The 17,533-nt window shown below is 51.6% G+C and overlaps 1 protein-coding gene across 1 annotated transcript in view; it reads right to left on the bottom strand.

Annotated features, from left to right (window-relative positions):
• PLCG2 (phospholipase C gamma 2) overlaps window positions 1-13,436 on the bottom strand; it is a 153,098-nt gene extending 139,662 nt beyond the window's left edge. Inside the window, exons 1-2 of the mRNA XM_039226446.1 lie at window positions 13,350-13,436; window positions 8,235-8,469 (exon numbers count right to left, since the gene is read on the bottom strand). Of these exons, the coding sequence (XP_039082377.1) occupies window positions 8,235-8,427 (193 nt within the window). The 5' untranslated portion in view covers window positions 8,428-8,469; window positions 13,350-13,436. The remainder of the gene's footprint in view (window positions 1-8,234; window positions 8,470-13,349) is intronic.
• Window positions 13,437-17,533: the final 4,097 nt, after the last annotated feature.

Below are 17,533 nucleotides of genomic sequence, written 5' to 3'. Positions count from 1 at the left end.
CACAGAGAGGCTTCCCCGAGATCTACTCTACTAAAACAGTGTTCTTTCCTGGTTACTCTGCCACCATGCCCGGTTTCTTTCCTTCCTAGCATCCAGCACAGTCCCAAATGGTTGCGTGATTAGTTTGGCTTTTTCTGACCTATGAAACTAGAAGTTCCTTTAGGGATCTCTGTGGTCCCATTCAACACTTTGTCCCCGGTGACAAGTCTAACACCAAACACACACTCAGTCCTTTGAGTGGTTGCTAAAATCAACAAAGGAACAAATTCTAAGAACATCAAGTAATCATCATCTAGGACAGACAACAACCCTTGAACAACCACAGAAACCAATTCCTCAACCATCCAGCCGCCATGCAGGTCTGAATCAAGGTCAAGAATAAAAAGGTCAGTTCTGTTTTCCGTACCAGCGGTCTCGGTCATGGAGAATACATAGGCCAGAAGGGGACCGGGAAGGAAAAATCACTGTGTAAATGCAAGTTCTAATATATAGCTCATCCTTTCTCCAATACCGTGGCCCTTTATGTTTGATGAGGCCGATGGCAAGGACCAAGACATGAATGATGAGAGCAGCCAGGCCTTGAGCACCTGCCCCCGCCGTGCTCAGCACTGTTGAGGGCGCTGCACCTGTATTACTTCAGTTAATGCTTCCAAAAGTCTGGTTCAAGAGGTCCTTTCATTAGTCTTTTTACAGCTGGGGAAACGGAGGCACAAAGAGGGGACAAGTGGCCCAAGGTCACACCCCAACCAAGTGGCAGGTCCGGGAGGAGATCCAGGCACTCAGGCTCTGGAGTCTGTGCCATTGTGAACCATAGCCTCATCTAAACGAACAAATAAGTAAGTTTACAGACCCGGGGGACTTCGGCCGAATCTTCTGTCTGACGGGATGCTGGACTGAATGAGTGTGGAGTCCACTTTCACACAAAGCATTTCTTTGCAGGCGGAGGACGCCGGTGCAAAAACATCTACTTCTCCATGGTTTCGAAAACATTCCGGTCACAGCTTTCAAAAATATTCGTTTTTTGTTAATGGCTTTGAAGCCGCAGGATGGATTTCAGAACCACCCCATTTCGATGGCCCTGGCTCCGTCCCCGGGCTCCGTCAGCACCTGTCCACACTGCATGGTCCCCTGGCATGCCTGCCTCCCCGCTAACCAGGGCGCTTCGAGAGTCCGCTTCCCTCCTGGCCCCCAGCCAAGCGTGTCCTCTGCACACATATGGAATGGATGTGTTTCCCTCCCGCTGTAAAAAAGAAAACCTGAGTGGAGCTGCTGCTCTTGGGTCCCCAGACGTGCTTCTCCATCACACACAGAACTGAAACATCAGAAATCACTCAGGAAGAGAGAGGAACACAGCAGGAAGCGCTGAGGCCCTGAAGGCAGACAGCATGAATACAAATTACAGCTCTGCCCATTCATGGCTCTGCGGCCTTGGGCACTTCACCTAGTCTCCCGGGACTCCGTGCCCTCATCAACAGAGCTTCTAGGGGTCACTGCGCGGAATTAATGAGCTGTTGTATGTGATGTGCTTACACAGGCACCAGTACACACAGCTCGTTAGAGGCGGCCCTCATCATCGGCACGTCTTTGTCGGCACCAGGTGGGCAGGCCAAGGACCCAAACCAGGAAAACACAACAGCTCCTAGTTTTGAGACTCCCTCATTCGCGGGCAGCCACAACTTGCCAAAAATAAGCAGATAGAGAGGACATGCGAAAGTGCAAACTTCAGGACAGGAGCCTATTCGGTCTAGACAGCCGCGACCCACACCCTCCAAGGCAGCTCACGGCCACTCCAACCCTATCCAGGCTCCACAAGCAGGTGGCGCCGCGCCCACTCTGGAGACACAGTCCAGGCCCCCCAGATGCAGAAGATGGAGCAGGGCCCTAAAGGTTGAACTCAGAAAGGCCCCCAGTGGGCTCCTTTCGACCTGGAGACTCAGCCGGTGCCCTGGAAGGGAAGAGAAACCACACACAGCCCTTCCCCAGCTGTCCCTCAGGCTCCCTCTCTGTATTCCGGGCTCTCGAGGGGGCCGGCGCTGGGAGGAAGCCCAGTCACCCTCTTACCATCACCCTTGGAAAGTAAAAGGGAGACTGACAGCCAAGAGGTGAATGGCTTAGAATCCACAGTCTTCATCAGAAGCCAGTGCCGGGGCAGGGGCCTGGGTGGCTCGGTCTGTGAAGCGTCTGACTTTGGCTCAGGTCCTGAACTCACAGTTCATGGGTTCGAGCCCTGCACTGCACTGGGCCGTGCTAACAGCTCAGAGCCTGGAGCCTCTGTCTCCCTCACTTTCTGCCCCTCCCAGACTCGTGCTCCGTCTTTCTCTCTCTCAAAAATAAACATTAAAAATTAAGAAAAAAACTTATTAAAAAACAAAGAAGCCAAGGCCTTTTTTCTTTTATTGTGTTACATTTCAATTATGCAGTATTTCCCCACATATTAAAAAAACGCAGAGGCACCTAGGTGGCTCAGTCGGTTAAGCATCCAACTTTGGGCCAGGTCATGATTTCATGGTTCGTGAGTTCGAGCACAGAGCCCACTTTGGATCTTCTCTCTCTCTCCCTCTCTCTCTGCACCTTGCCCACTCACACTTTCTCTCTCTCAAAAATAAACACCAAAATATATGTTCAAAAGTACATTAAATAAAGTCCACTTAATTCTTGCCTATCCTAAAATTCATCTAATTCACATTAGATAGGAACTATCATCTCACTTTGACAGATAGTTGAACTGAGGCACAGAGTGCCTCAGATCACTTACTTACTAGGTGGCAGAGGGGGGACTGGAGCTACAGGTCTGGATCCGGAGCCCAGGTGCACTCACAGTGTCCTGGCTCTGAGGTGGACAGCCACTGCCAGCTCCTCCCCACCCTGGACACGCATGCCCCGCCTCCTTCAAGAGGGAAGTCCCATTCCTTAAACCAGAGTTGGCCTTGGTGACCCGAGCTGGTGCCAGTGATGCTCTGGGACTCCTGATGCTAAGCAGCTTCTGCCTGGGACTCTTGGAACACACCCTGGGGGGGATGCCAGGCACCATGCAAGTCCCGCTCTGGGATGGGCAGCAGTAGGCACTCAGTAGGCATTCTTTTATCCCAACTGAGCCTCATCTTCCAGCCATCACCACCAACGCGCCAGACGTGGGACTGAAGATTCTGGAAACTTCTAGACCAAGTGACACACCAGTTGAGTATCACCAAATGACCTCAGTCCAGGTCACAAAGAATAGAATCACCCAGCTGAGCCCGGCCCAAATCTCTGACCCACAAACCTAGTTGCTCACATTCAATGGCACCTGCTGATCCCACTTCAAGACAGCCATGCTGCGGGCCACCTGGCAAGGCCCTCCTCTAAGTCACCACCCAAGACGTTCCTCCACTTATTCCATGTCCCCCGCACCCAGGTGGGTAAGAACCCTCCTTCCTCACAGGGTACCAAGCCCAGACCCTCACTGTGGTACTGAGGACACAGTCCCGCAGTGGCCGGCTGCCAAGTCTGCTCCCCTCCAGGGTGGGGGCTCCATCCTCCCTCCTCTCCCCCAGCAGCCGACAGGACAGCAGATACGCGCTCAACACATGAAACTGCCCCATCATGACACGGGCCAAAGAGAAACCCTATTAAGTCCAATGACATTTTATGGCTCTAAGCAAACCAACATGTGACAGGAGACCAGGCTTTCCCTACCTCAGCACCACTGACACTTTGTATGGGATTCTGATCTGTGGTACCGGCTAACCTGTGCACTGGAAGACTTTTATTTAGCAGCATCCCTGGCCTCGATCTACTAGATGCCAGGAGCACACTCCACTCCCAGTTATGATGACCAAAAAGTCTCACCCAGGGATTGCCAGATGCTCCCAGTGGGCCAGGGGAGGAGTGCCCTGCTTTAGACAGTGGGACCCATGTGTGCCTACTGTCACCCAGGCCTGCACAGGGGGCGGGGGACTGTGTGGTACCTGTCCCGAAGTCACACACCACTCGCCAAGTACTCCCAAACCACACACCCAAGCTCCCGCACGCTGGTCAGCAGACCTCACATTAACCTGTAGGCTGATGCTACCCAGGAGCCCAGAAGGAATGCTGCTGCTTAGACATCCCCCTCAGGAGGTCACCCTTCCACCAGTAGGCTGCAGACACAGCCCCGAGAGTCCCCCATCGAGGGCCTGAAGACTTGCTCTCTGCGTGGTCAGGGAGCACCATTCCTAAGCTCTTTACCCCAGAACTGGCTTTTTCTGTCACTTTACCACGAACACATGCATCTCACACAGGACGGCCAGAGCAGGCTCCAAAACGCAAATGTGATCACCTCATCCCTCTTCTGAAAAGCCATCAGTGGATCCCTGCTGCCCTCCAGACAAAGTCCAAGCACCCAAGCAAGACTCTGCCACCCTGACAAGCTGGACGCCACTCGTCAGCAACAGCAATCACAAAAATACAGCAGCAGTTCCCACTGGCTGTGTGCTAACCCCACGTTGTGTACCACGTTGACCCCTCTGATGTATTAACTCATGTGTTCATTCCCAACCACAGTCCTGCAAGGTTATAGACACCAGTATTATTCCCTTTGTAGAGGCAAGAGAATTAAATCTCGGAAAGCAGATGTAAATTGCCCGTGGTCACACAGCAAAGCTCCTCAAATGGTGCTAGAAGTCTAAGCCCAACCTGCTTGTACCTAATGAAGCCACGTCCGCTCCATGAGGATTTGAATCTAGTTATGGCCATGTCTTCAGTACCTAGGACAGTGTCTGGCAGAGCGGACATTCCAGTATGGAAGGAAGGAGGCTTAGGAGGAAGGATGGTTGGTGGTCTCTGGAGCAGCATACAGCAACCTGGCTAGTTACCAGGACCACCTGGTGGGGTTCTTTTAATGTTTATTCTGAGAGAGAGAGGAAGAAAGCAGGAGCAGGGGAGAGGCAGCGAGAGAGGGAGAGAGAGAAGCCCAAGCAGGCTCCACACAGCATGGAGCCCAGTGTAGGGCTCGATCCCACAAACTGTGCGATAATGACCTGAGCCAAGACCAAGAGTTGGATGCTCAATGGACTGAGCCACCCAGGCACCTGTGGGGAGCTTATTAAAATACTGAGTCCCTGGGGCTCCTGGGTGGCTTAGTCGGTTAAGCGTCCGACTTTCACTTAGGTCATGATCTCACGGTTCGTGAGTTCGAGCCCCGCGTCGGGCTCTGTGCTGACAGCCAGCTCAGAGCCTGGAGCCTATTTCAGAGTCTGTATCTCCCTCTCTCTGACCCTCCCCTGCTCACGCTGTCTCTATCTCCTAGAAATAAATAAAAATAAATAAATAAAATACTGAGTCCCTACCTATCTAGTGAATGACAGTCTTCCTCATCCTCTCCAGGGAGAGGGCAGAATGGTATTTAGTTAAAAGAAGGAGAATCTATAGACATGTCCTATAAACGTGGATTTCAGGAGTCAAAATCTGGTCTCGTGGACCTTAGAATGAGCTTCACAAGAATGTTCCAGTAGCCTGTACTTTTAAAGGTCCCCCATGCTCAGTCAGCTGAGCATCCGACTTTGGCTCAGATCACAGTCTCACGGTTCATGGGTTTGAGCCCTGTGTTGGGTTCTGTGCGGACAGCTCGGAGGCTGGAGCCTGCTTCGGATTCGGTGTCTCCGTCTCTCTCTGCCTACCCCCCCACTGGACTCTGTCTCTCTCTCTCTCTCTCTCTCTCTCAAAAATAAGTAATAAACATTAATAAAATTATTAACCCCCCTCCATGGATTTCTGATGATTAGCCAGACCTGGGACCCAGTGTCTGCTCTCGGTATGGCACCCCTGCATTTACCATCAGTGCCTGTTGCACACTCCCCAGGCCCCCACCCCCACCCCAGCTGCAACAGGTTTCTGGGCCACTTAAGAGATGGAGGGTGGCCAAATGCAAGCAAAACAGGGAGGAAAGTCGGCTGCTTAAACACATGGGTGTTTTCAAAACAGGGCTTCAGGCTCCGTGCCACCGCAGACGTGCTTGGCTGCAGAGCCAGGAGGAACCTTTCAGGAAGCTGTTGAATCGAACTCACGGTAAGAGAAATGAAATGAAGAGCTATGCCAAGCTCACGGATCCCATCTGTGAACAGCCAAGGTGAGAGCCCACTGCAGTACGGATCAAGGCTTGGGTAGGACGGGACCTCGTGGGCTTTTGTGGGGAGCTGCCAAACTCCCCTTTAACTCAGAAATCACACTTACAGGAAGCCGTCCTTCAGATATACCCGGCGAGAATAAAAGAATGCAAAGACAGTCCCCACGCACTGCTGGAGGGAACGTAACATGCTGCAGTCACCCTGAAGACAGTCTGGCGGCTCCTAAGATGATTAAACAGAGTCACCACATAACAAACTGAGGGCTGATGGGGGTGGAGGAGGGCACTTATGGGGATGAGCACTGGGTGTTATATGGAAACCAACTTGACAATAAACTATATATATATATACATATATATATATATATAAAAAAACAAAAACCCAGAGTCACCATAGGACACAACAATTATGCTCCTACACACAAGAGAATTGAAAACACACACCCTCACAAGGACTTGTATGTGAATGCTCCTAGCACGATTCACTGCAGTCAAGAGGTGGGAACAGCCCAAATGTCCACCAATGGGTGAACCATCAAATTGTGGAAAATCCACACAAGGGATTATTATTCAACCGCACAAAGGAGTGAAGCGCAGACACGTGCTACAACACGTGTGAACCTCAGGGGTCATCATGCTAAGTGAACGAAGCCAGACACAGAAAGACTCGTGTTCTCGAATTCCATTGACAGGAAATGCCCCCAACAGGGAAATCAATGGAGACAGGAAGTAGATTCACAGTAGCTTAGAGCAGGGGAAGAGGGTGAGGGTAATCAGTTCTTTATGAGGTGACTGCAAAGGTTCGAAACATGGGTGCTTGCACAGATGTGTGAATATCCTAAAAGCTACTGAACTGTTCATTTTAAATGGGTAAATTGTATGGTATGTGAGTTCTATCTCAATAGAGTTTTTACAAAAAAAAAAAAAAGAAAAAAGAAAAAGTACAGTTGCAGTGGCTAATAGCAAAAAACCAGAAATCACCCAAATGTCCATTTTGGGGGCTGGGGGGGGGGGTGTCGGACTATTTCACGCAGCCAGATGCTATGTGGTCGTGAAAGCATCAGGTAAGGATCAGAACCCACCTCCGAATGGTCACTAAATTAAAAAAAGAAATCTGGGGGCGCTAGGGTGGCTCAGTTGGTTAAGTGTCTGACTTCGGCTCAGGTCATGATCTTGCAGTTTATGGGTTTGAGCCCTGCATCGGGCTCTGTGTAGACAGCTCGGAGCCTGGAGCCTGCTTCAGATTCTGTCTTTCTCTCTCTCTGCCCCTCCCCAGCTCATGCTGTCTCTCTCAAAAATAAACTTTAAAATACAAAAACATTTTTTTAATTAAAAAATATATAAAAAGAAATCAAAGTGCAGAAATTTAAGTAGTAGGGACCCATTTGTGGAACAAAACATGACCCGTACATTTGCACAAGCATAAAGTACTCTAAAAGACAAAAGAACTTGGTAATGAGCTTGACCACCCCAGGGGGCTGGGGAAGAGAGACATTTTTTCATGAATTGTTTGATTTTTCCAAGTTTAATTTTTCAATTACATTGACATTAAAAAAAAAAAAGAGTCCAAACAACAAATGCCAATTAAAGCAAGTCTCTGCAACTGAAAATTGCTTAAGTCTCCTTACTCCGTTTGTTAAAAACAGCCGTAGAAGCTTTAGGAACTGAGCCAATTGCCCAATCTGACACGGGTGGGGAAAGACCTCCCAGGACTAGAGCTTCATTCAAAAGCTACAGGATACCCTGATGTGCTCTGTCCCCCTGCAGCAAAAGGTAAAGGACTCTCGTTCTGCGGTTCGTGGTAAAACCAAACAGGCCTATCTGGCTACCAAGCCAGGAATTCCTGCAGCTCCGTCACTTAGCCCTTAAGAGGGCAGAGCGCTTAACTGGCAACAGAAACCAGATGGTCCCCAATGCGGTCAGCCCAGGTGAGCCACCTGAATGTCATTTCCAAGTTGGCCACTCAGGCCTCTGTTCCTTCCCCCATGCTTTTCTGGCTGAACTTCCCCCACCCACTCTAAACCCCAATAGAGACCCCAAAACAATGGCCATGCTTCCGTTTCCAGAAGATTAAGACATTAAACCAATAACAAGTACGGGGACAAGGGAAGGCAGCGGGGAGAGGTGCGGGGCCAGGCATCCGGGTACTCACAGAAGCCCTCGATCTTGTCCGCCGTCTTGCTCCAGGCCACCTGCCGCGTCTCCATGATCACCTGGACGGTCCTCCGCTCGGGGGTGGACTTGCGGAAGCTGAACACGGTCATCACCGTGCCCAGCTCCAGGGTTCTCTTGATCTGACTCTTCTCATATTCGGGAAGGGTGTCCACGTTGACCATGGCGGTCATTGTCAGTGGAGTAGGGGGTGGGAGGAGTGAGGGAACAGGATGCTGGAAAGGCGGAATAAAGGAGTGAGTTGGGTTTTGTGAACTGAGGAAGAATTCGTTAACTAACAACCAAAATCCTGTCTCATGCCCATCAGGAGTTGTTTTAGGAGATTCTCGAGGCTGGGAATCGTTGGCCACTCAGACAGCCCAGAAAGGACACACAGAGGTTTAAATATAAGTGGAGATGTGGGAGGAGCCCCCCCGATCTCAATGACTCAACTGTCATCCTGGCTTTGAATAACCAAATCACTCCAGCCTGGCAGTGACCCTGGCCCTCCCCACACACTTCCATGCCAGAGAATATTTGAATAGCCAAAGCAGTCCAGGCCGGCCCCACTCCTCACCCCCAGCATCCTTTTCTCTTCTGCCTAGATTTCCCTCACCATCCCCTTACTTCCTAAGTGAGCTTGGGAAGAGGGAAAGAAAATAAATATTAACTAAACCACTTCAGAATGCATCTGTGGAGACTTCTGCATAGAAACGGAGCCACAAGGACAGAAAACATCAGGGCCCAGCAAGTTCAAGTTCAAGTCCTGGTGTGGCTTCCTGCCGACTGTGGGGCTCTGGGCAGGCTGCATGACCCCTGCAAGTCTCGGGCGCATCCCTTCTAAAATGGGGTTGTTGGGACAGTGAGGAAGCCTAAACTGCGATGGCACCTGGCACTGCGCTCAGCACACAGTAGGTGCTCTCGGACAGCACCGATGCACATGCACAGAGAGGCGCTGGGCCTCAAATCCTGGAGCCAACTGGGTCTGGTCGCATTCACACCCATGTCCATCAGCAAATGCAATGCATCTTCCCCGGTCACTGGCTCCTCCCAGGACCTCACACCTGGATTATTCTAAACCCCCACCTGGTCTCCCGCTTCTGCCCCAGCCCCCTACAGTCCAGCACAGCCCAGTCCAGACCAGTAGTTAGAGGCTCTGTTTTGAACAACATGAAATCACGTTAGTCCCTCTGAGCAGCCAGCTGCAGTCACGCGCTGACCCCTCACTCTGCAGAGGGGGGTCAGATGGAAGGCTCTCTCGCTGCAGACCCTCCCCCACCCCCAGGCCTTATTTCCGCGCTTGTAGAGATAACGGGGAACCTCCCAAGTTCTTGGAAGGATTAAACCAGATATAGATCTTGGAGCCCTTAAAACGATGACGCATGTCCGTGCTCCCCAGATTTCACTACTGCTACTACCACCATCAACTGTTCCAAGCATCTCTATTATCTCCTCCCCACCGCCAGGTCCCACAGCATCAGGAGCCCATGGCTGCCAAGCTGCTCAAAATCAGGGCCTCGGTTCCCTCATCTGTAAAATGGAGAGAATACCAGGGGCACTAGAAGGATTGGAAGCTCCGACGTAGGTACAGCGCCCAGCACTCAGCAGGGCCTCAGACAGTAGTCACCCCCTTGTCAGCTGTTCAACATGCAGAGTGTCACCTGTAAGCCAGGAACTAAGCCGGGGACTGGTATGCAAATGACGGGAAGGGAGTGGGGCGAGGCCCAGGCTTTGCCCTCTGCCCCCTTCTTCCCTCCAGCTCATGCCCATAGCCAAAGGCACCTCTGCGGGTATCTGGCAGCTGGAGATAAACTCAGGAATTACACCTGCCCTCTGCTCACTTAGAAGCAGACCTGTCAGCTCAACCCCTACTTAGGTCAGAGAAAGCTTCTGGGAGAAGAAGATATCTGGATGCAATCTTTTTAAGAGGTAAAGCACAAGGGAATAGTGTTCTCATCAGAGCAACAGCCTTAAGCAAAGGCCCAGCACAAAGACTAGTAAGTAGGGTGGGCCACAAACTCTGCCTGAAATGAGCCTCCTGCCCCATCACCCTGTGAGCCGCGAGGGCGGGGGGGGGGGGGGGGGGGGGGGGGGGGGGGGGGCGGGGCGTGGCAGCGAAGGAGATGAGGTGCCTGTGGGCAGGCTCATCCTGGTCAACCAGCTGTGTACTGGCTTTTGCCCCAGGTCCCAGCACCTGCTATACCTGGTTTATCTCATTCATCTCAAGGAGAAATGCCAGAGGTGAAAACCCAAGTCCTGACAGGGGAAATTCCATGATCAAGGTCACACAGAAACGTGGCAGCACCAAGGTCAGAACCCTGGTCTGAATCCCACGCCCCCACTCTGTTAGCTCCTGCCTTATGGAACGCAGAACCCTGTGGCAGAATCTGGCCAGAAAGTAACTAATTTGGCAGGACCTGTCCCTCTCAAGTTAAAGGACTGGTTCAAGGTCACACAGCTGGGAAGTGGCAGGCTCTGCACCATGCTGACCACCTCCAGCCCCCGGCCTCTGGAGTTCCCTCCCAGGTCTTAGGCCAGCATGCGGCAGGGTATAAATAGGAAACACACACCTCCACCTCCAATTACACCCGCCGGCCAGGAGGCGCCAGGGCCCTCCGTTCTTTCTGACTCCGGCCCTGGGAAGGGCTTGGACTTAACCCTTCCCCAGATTCCGGTCACTTCCAGCTTAGAAGCCCGGTGAACTGGCTCAGCTATAAACTATCAGGTCTTTCCTGCTGCCTCTGACCAAGAACTGGGAAGAGGCCCTCGTGGCCATGAGATCTTTGAAGCCGACCAACGAAGCGCAGCCAGCTCCCGACTCTGGTTTCCAGAGTTTAAGGCTTCAGCAGCTCAGGCAAGGGGGTCTCCCAGGCCTTCTCCCCAAGGGAAGGCACCAGCCAGCACGGGCAATTCCCATTTTGCTTCTGCTTTAAAGAAAAAAAAAAAAAAAAGAAATAGCCTTGAAATCCTTTTTTGTTCCTGTTTCTCATCCTCCCCGGGTAACTCTGCAAAAGGACTTATGGGGTCTGACATTTAATAAGAGGTTTTGCCATTTCTACTTTCCATGTCCTTCTGCTTGAAATAAACTTCCAGGAGACAAGGACCCAGGACTGGGAAGCAGGCAAGTTTTCTTCTCTGCCCTTAGGACAGAAGAAATGTTGGGCCCATAAAGGATTTCGTAGAAAATCCCACAGAGCAGTTCTGTTGAGCTCTGTACCGTCAAGCGGTCCCTCTCCTATAGCTCAAAGGAAGGAGGGGTTGCTGCGTCTCACGCCCACCATCTCACACCCAGCCGACAGCAACTCATTTTCACTGGGGGAACAGGCAGGGTCCCCTGTTGCACGGAAGTGTGAATGAGCTCAACTCTCTTTTTTTGAGGCGGCAACCTGTGAGTATCCATTAAAACACAAAACATGCATATGCTTTGATCAGCAAACACCTACGTGCAGAAGGAAACACAAAGATGTTCCCAGAAGCATCATTTGTAATAGAAAAAAAAAAAAAAAAAGACTACAACTGGGAAGGCAGCCCCATAAAGAAATCATGAGACATGCACACCAAGGAATACTCAGTAACTATCAGAAAGCATGGAGAAACTTGATAAGCAACTGGATCCAGAAAGATTCATGAACTAGATGAAAAAATAGAGTTGCAAACCAGGAAGCATCATAGAATTAGGTTTTTTAAAAGGCTGTCTCCTTATAAATCTAGGGAAAGTTGTTACTTTCAGGGGAAGTGGGGGGGGGGGTCCCCTGACTTTTTATTAATTTAAGTGGTAACATACGGATGAGCTTTTTCTTGTGTTTTTGGTGTTGAAGGGTTTTCAAATTTTCTTACTGGCCATTTTCCACCAACTCCACCCAGCAAAAGGGCCATGCATGGAGTCTCCGCTTTACCTCTTCCAGAGAAGTGTCAAGTGCTGGGGGGAGGGAGGCGTTAGGAGGGGAATATGGAGGTGGGGTGGGGGGAAGGGTTGGGGAGGAGGCAGCAGCAGCACTAGGCAAGTTCAGCATCAATTAACCCTCAGTGAATACTGTCCCCGCGCTGGTACACACCTCTGTAATAGGCTAACTGCTCGGGCCGGCCTGACATGGGCTCCAAAATTAGTAAAGCCCTCTCTGCAGAACCATAGCTAATGATAATGACCAAGCCCCTGGCAGGGCCCACAACTAGCCGGGGCACCCTTTCCATAGACAGGCTTCAATTTTCAATAGCCCTGGGATGCAGGTTTGGGCAGCCCCAGTATCCAGGGTAAGGAACTGAGGTTCAGAGAGGTTCTTTAACTTGCGCAGGGGTCACACAGCTGGAATTGCAATTCAAATTAAGTTGATTAACAAGGCCACCTGTTTCCTTGCGCCACGCCACCCCTCCCCAACCCACCATACTCTTTCAGTGTAGTTTAAGATCTGGGTGCTGGGAGAGCCCCTCCCCGTTCTCCGCCAGAATCCAGGAGCCAACCCCCCACCCCCACCCCCACCCCCGTCTCAATGAGACACAGTTGCCCCTTGAATTCTTCCGCTATGGCTGTGATGACCTCCTCGGGATTCCAAAACAGAATCAGGAAAACGTACAGACGAGCACATATAATTATGCACACATGCAATTGTGGGGCGGGACAGCCAATCATGAATCCCCCCCAAAACTCCCCTAGCTTCTGGGTGAGGGCTGCGCCTTGCGCACCCACAGCCACCTGTGCAGTTCGGGGAAGTGCCGGGGGCCCGCCCGGCCGCCCGGAGTCAGCGGGCCCCGGCCACAGCCGCGGCCGGGGAGCGCGGCACGACCCCACGCGGGTCCCCGCGGCCACGGGAGCCTTGAACGCCAACGCCGGCGCGACCCTCCGACCGCAAGCCGCGCCGCTTCCTCCGGGTTCCCATTCAAAGCCGGGGCCGTCCCCGGGCACCGACCGGCGAGGTGGCGCCGTTCCCGGGGAGGAAGTGGCCGGCGGCCAGGCCCCGACCCCCCGCCTTCACCGCCCGGGCCCCGGGCCCCGCGCGCTGGGGGCCTCCCCCGCCCCGCCCGACGGCACGCCCGGCCCCTGCCCGCCCCGGCGCAGGTCCCCCCCGCCCCGACCCCCGGGCGCGGGTCCCCCCCAGGCCCGCCCCGCCCGGCCCCTCACCTGGCCGAGCCCCCGCCGCGGGTCCCGGGTCCGGGCACTCCTTGCGGCGCGCGCCCTCCAACGCGGCCGCTGCTACTTCTGCTTCGGCCGCGGCCGCGCGCCACGTGACTCCCGGGCCCGCCCCCCGCGGCCCGCAGGCGGCCCCGCCCCGCCCGGCCCGGCGCGCCGCGCACGGGGCTCCGCGGCGGCGTAGCATTTATAGAGCGCCTGCTGCATTCAGGTGTTCTCCGTGCGTTTAATAGACTCCAGGTGGAGTGGGCTGTTCCCGGCCGGAATCTGGAATCGTCACCGAGGCTGCGCTGGTGTCAGACCACCTCTTACCCCCTTGGGCAAACCACTTAAAAAAAACACACACACTCGGCCTCAGTCTCCCCATCTGTCAGATGGGATGGAATCAAAACAGTTTGTTGTAAGGAAGGTAGAACAGAGAATTGATCTCCCAATTTCCCAATGAGATTTTTTGTTGTTTATTTTTGAGAGAGAGACAGAGCGTGAGCAGGGGAGGGGCGGGGAGAGAGAGAGGGAGGGAGACACAGAACTGGCCGGAACAGAGCCCGACGCTCAAACCCACGAATGTGAGATCACGACCTGAGCCGGAGTCCCACGCTCAACCGACTGAGCCACCCAGGTGCCGCGGAGATTTTTTTTTTTTTTTATGGCTCACTTTGTAAACTAAGCATGTGGATGACATAGTCAAAGGCCTAATTACGGTATTTAGTTGATTAATTTAGCTGTACAAGCCTATTTCCAGTTACAAACCGTATGAGGTAACTTTTTTTTTTTTAAAGAAATATGACCCTTTTCCATTCTTGTGTTTCATAAAGCTGTGTTACTCAAACTTTTCATGTGCCTTTCTGACGCAAATGTCTTTTTGGTGATGGGGCCAGCTTTAGGGTCACCTACAGTGCTGTCAGAGCACATCAGTTTTACTCCTAAACTGCTTGGGTTACGGCATGTTGTGAACTTATATGGCTCCAACTGAAAATGGCGCACGTGAAGTCACGGGTCACATTCCCCAACTTCAGAAATCCATAGATTCATTTCCTTCTCTGCCCCTTCTCAGGAATGTACAGGTTACCGTTCACCGACAACTTACTGCACTGTTTTCTAAAGAGATCTTTGGAGGACTTGTTATGTCGGAATCATGGGGACAATTTCCAAAAAATAATGGCTAACTGTAGGTTAAATTTCTTTGCCTTTTTTTTTTTTTAAGTACTTCACCTTATATGTATCTCCATCAATCTTTCTAACACTTGTATTTTGGTACCTGTTATATAATGCGCATGAGCTGTCAGTACAACCACATATATGTGCAATTTATTATTACAAAATCTGCACGTATAGGGAGGCATGGTGAGGCCCCTGCTGATACAATGAGACTGTGCGCAAGCAGAAGTTGCGGAGACTATTGCTGGAGCCCTGGCTCCTGAGGTCTGTCCAAACAGATGCTAATCCTGGCCGGAGTTTTCTCTAGTCCCCTGGGTCAAGCAAAGGAACATGTAGTACATGCTTCAGTTCGAAGAACTCTCTTTTAACCTGATTGTGTGCCTACAGTATCTTTGGGGTTCAAATACCCGTTGTGTATGAGATGATGGTCATAGTAGATGGCAGGTTGCTTTTTCATATTTTTAATTGCTTTTCTTCTTTGCCTCATTGTTTACCTTCAAGTAGACAGTTAAAGAAATCCAGTGCAGGGGCGCCTGGGTGGCTTAGTCTGTTAAGCGTCCGACTTCAACTCAGGTTATGTTTTCACACTTCGAGACTTGGAGCCCCGCGTCGGGCTCTGTGCTGACAGCTCCAAGCCTGGAGCCTGCTTCGGATTCTGTGTCTCCTTCTATCTCTCTCTGCCCCTCCCCTGCTTGCACTCCATCTCTACGTCTCTCTCTCAAAAACAACCATTTAAAAAAATGTTAAGGGAATCCAGTGCAACGAATGGGAATCTTTGGAGCTCCTCATCTCTTTTTCCTAAACCTCAGCTTGTTTGTTCAAAATAATTGACACATGGGCCCCTCCCAGCCCTGCCTCCTTCTGGGAGGACTCAAATACAAAATGACATTTCTTTTCCAAAGCACAGCAGGTAGGCGGAGACTCCACCCAGTAAAAAAAAAAAAAAAGAAAAAAGAAAGGTGTCTGTCCCAGGTAGGACTCACACGTGTTCAGTGGGGCAGGGGCGCAGTGAGGCAGGATTTGAAGCCAGAACCCGGGTCTGGCGCCAGTGCCCGTGGACACACAGGCCCACCGCCCACCCGAAGCATTAACAGGAGGCATTCAGGCAGGGAGAAGTGAGTGTGTAACCACTCCACACAGATTCTCAAATGGGTCAGGAAGTGACCTCAAAGGGTGGAGGGAACTTTCTTTTCCTTTTCATATAAAAAGAAAGAAGAAGGTGGGGGGTGGGGGGTGGAGGGGTGGAGGGGGCATAACCCGAAAGAAAATGGTCTTTTCATCAGTATTGTCTCAACTTTTTATCCTGTGCTCCTCACCAGGCCTCAGTACGCACATGGTTTTGTTTTTTGGTTTTTTTTTTTTTCCACCCATAACCTTCTTCCATTTACTAGCAGCCACAGTGCACTGAACCATTAGGCCCTCGGTGATTCTGTTTCCCTCTCTGCAAAATGGGTGTAATAACTATACTTGCCTCCCGGAGAGTTGGCAAGGATTAAATACGACAGGCTAACACAGGCATCCTGGATCCACCATCAGAGCTGACCACTCTTAATACTGTGATGGGAAAGAAGAAGAAAACCCCCATGGTGCAGTGGGAAAGTGGCCTTGAAGAACAGGGAGATCTGGGTTCAAGTCCCAAGGCTGCCACTTCCTGAGCTGTGTGGCCTTAAGCTGGTCAGTCACCCTCTCTGAGTCTCCAGCTTCCCCAACACACCATCCTTCGGGACGTCTACAATAGGCGAATCTGTAGAGACAGAAAGCGGATTAGTGGTTGCCCAGGACTGAGGGCGTGCGGCCCTGGAAGGTCTAGGGTTTCTCTTTGGAGTGATTAAAAAAAGTTCTAAAACTGTGAAGATAGTAGAAAAGTTCTGTGAATACACCAAAAGCCATTAAGCTGTACATTTTAGAAGGGTCAATTGTATGGTATCTGACTTATATCTCAATAAAGCTGTTCAAAGAAAAAAAAACCCTACCTCAGAAGGTCATTTAAAGAATTCAAGGTAATGGGGGCGCCTGGGTGGCTTAGTCGGTTAAGCGTCCGACTTTCGCTTAGGTCATGATCTCGCGTTCGTGGGTTCGAGCCCCGCGTCGGGCTCTGTGCTGACTGCCAGCTCAGAGCCTGGAGCCTGTTTCAGTCTGTGACTCCCTCTCTCTCTGACCCTCCCCTGCTCATGCTGTCTCTCTCTCTCTCTCCTAGAAATAAATAAAACATTAAAAAAAATTAAAAAAAAAAGAATTCAAGGTAATGGGCAGAAGAGCTTGATACAACACAGCTTCCATCACTAACAGCCTCTCGTTCTAATAACCACTGGGGGACAGTGCGCCTTCCAACCCTCAGCCTCTTACCCCGGCCACCAGTAAAGCCCCTCACCCGGCCCCAGGGAGCGCGCCAACCTACCCGTCCACCCCCAGAGCCAAAAATGATCAGAAAGCCCCTGAGACCCTTTGAGTTTGGTTTCCTTTCCCGACATTGTTCAGAGAAGTCCCCTGGGGACAAGCCCAGTCCCAGCAGCTGGCGGGCAGGCTTCTGTGAGAGGAAGTACCACCCAGAATCGCTTCCAGACCTTGTCGGGGTTAGGTCCCGCCTGGCAGATTTGGGGGGTGGGGAGGGGCGCGGGACCCTCTGCTATTCTGCTCCTCAGCTTTATGGAGGCATAATTGTTATACAAAAAGCTGCACTTAATTACTGGACACAATTTGCTAAGTGTGGACGTATGTGTGTACCCACATTACCATGGTCCCCTAGCGTTTCCTTGTGTCGCTTTGTCATTTTCTTTCTTTTTGGGTTACATTGTGTGTGTGCGTGTAAGAACACTTAACGCGATGTCTGCCCTCTTAACACGTTTTTAGATGTGCAGTACGGTATAGTCAACTGCAGACACAACGTTGTGTAGCAGAGCTCTAGAATTTACTCATCCCGTATGACAGAAACCCTGTAACCATCGAGCAGAAACTCTGTAGCCATCGAACATCTCCCCGCTTCCTCCTCCCAGCTCCTGGCAACCATCAAACCATCA

The sequence above is a fragment of the Hyaena hyaena genome, unplaced genomic scaffold (assembly GCF_003009895.1).
Source record: "Hyaena hyaena isolate Hyena2069 unplaced genomic scaffold, ASM300989v1 scaffold_1, whole genome shotgun sequence".
NCBI lineage: Eukaryota > Metazoa > Chordata > Mammalia > Carnivora > Hyaenidae > Hyaena > Hyaena hyaena.
The sequence above is the reverse complement of the archived record's forward strand: the minus strand, read 5'-3'. Positions and strand labels throughout refer to the sequence as shown.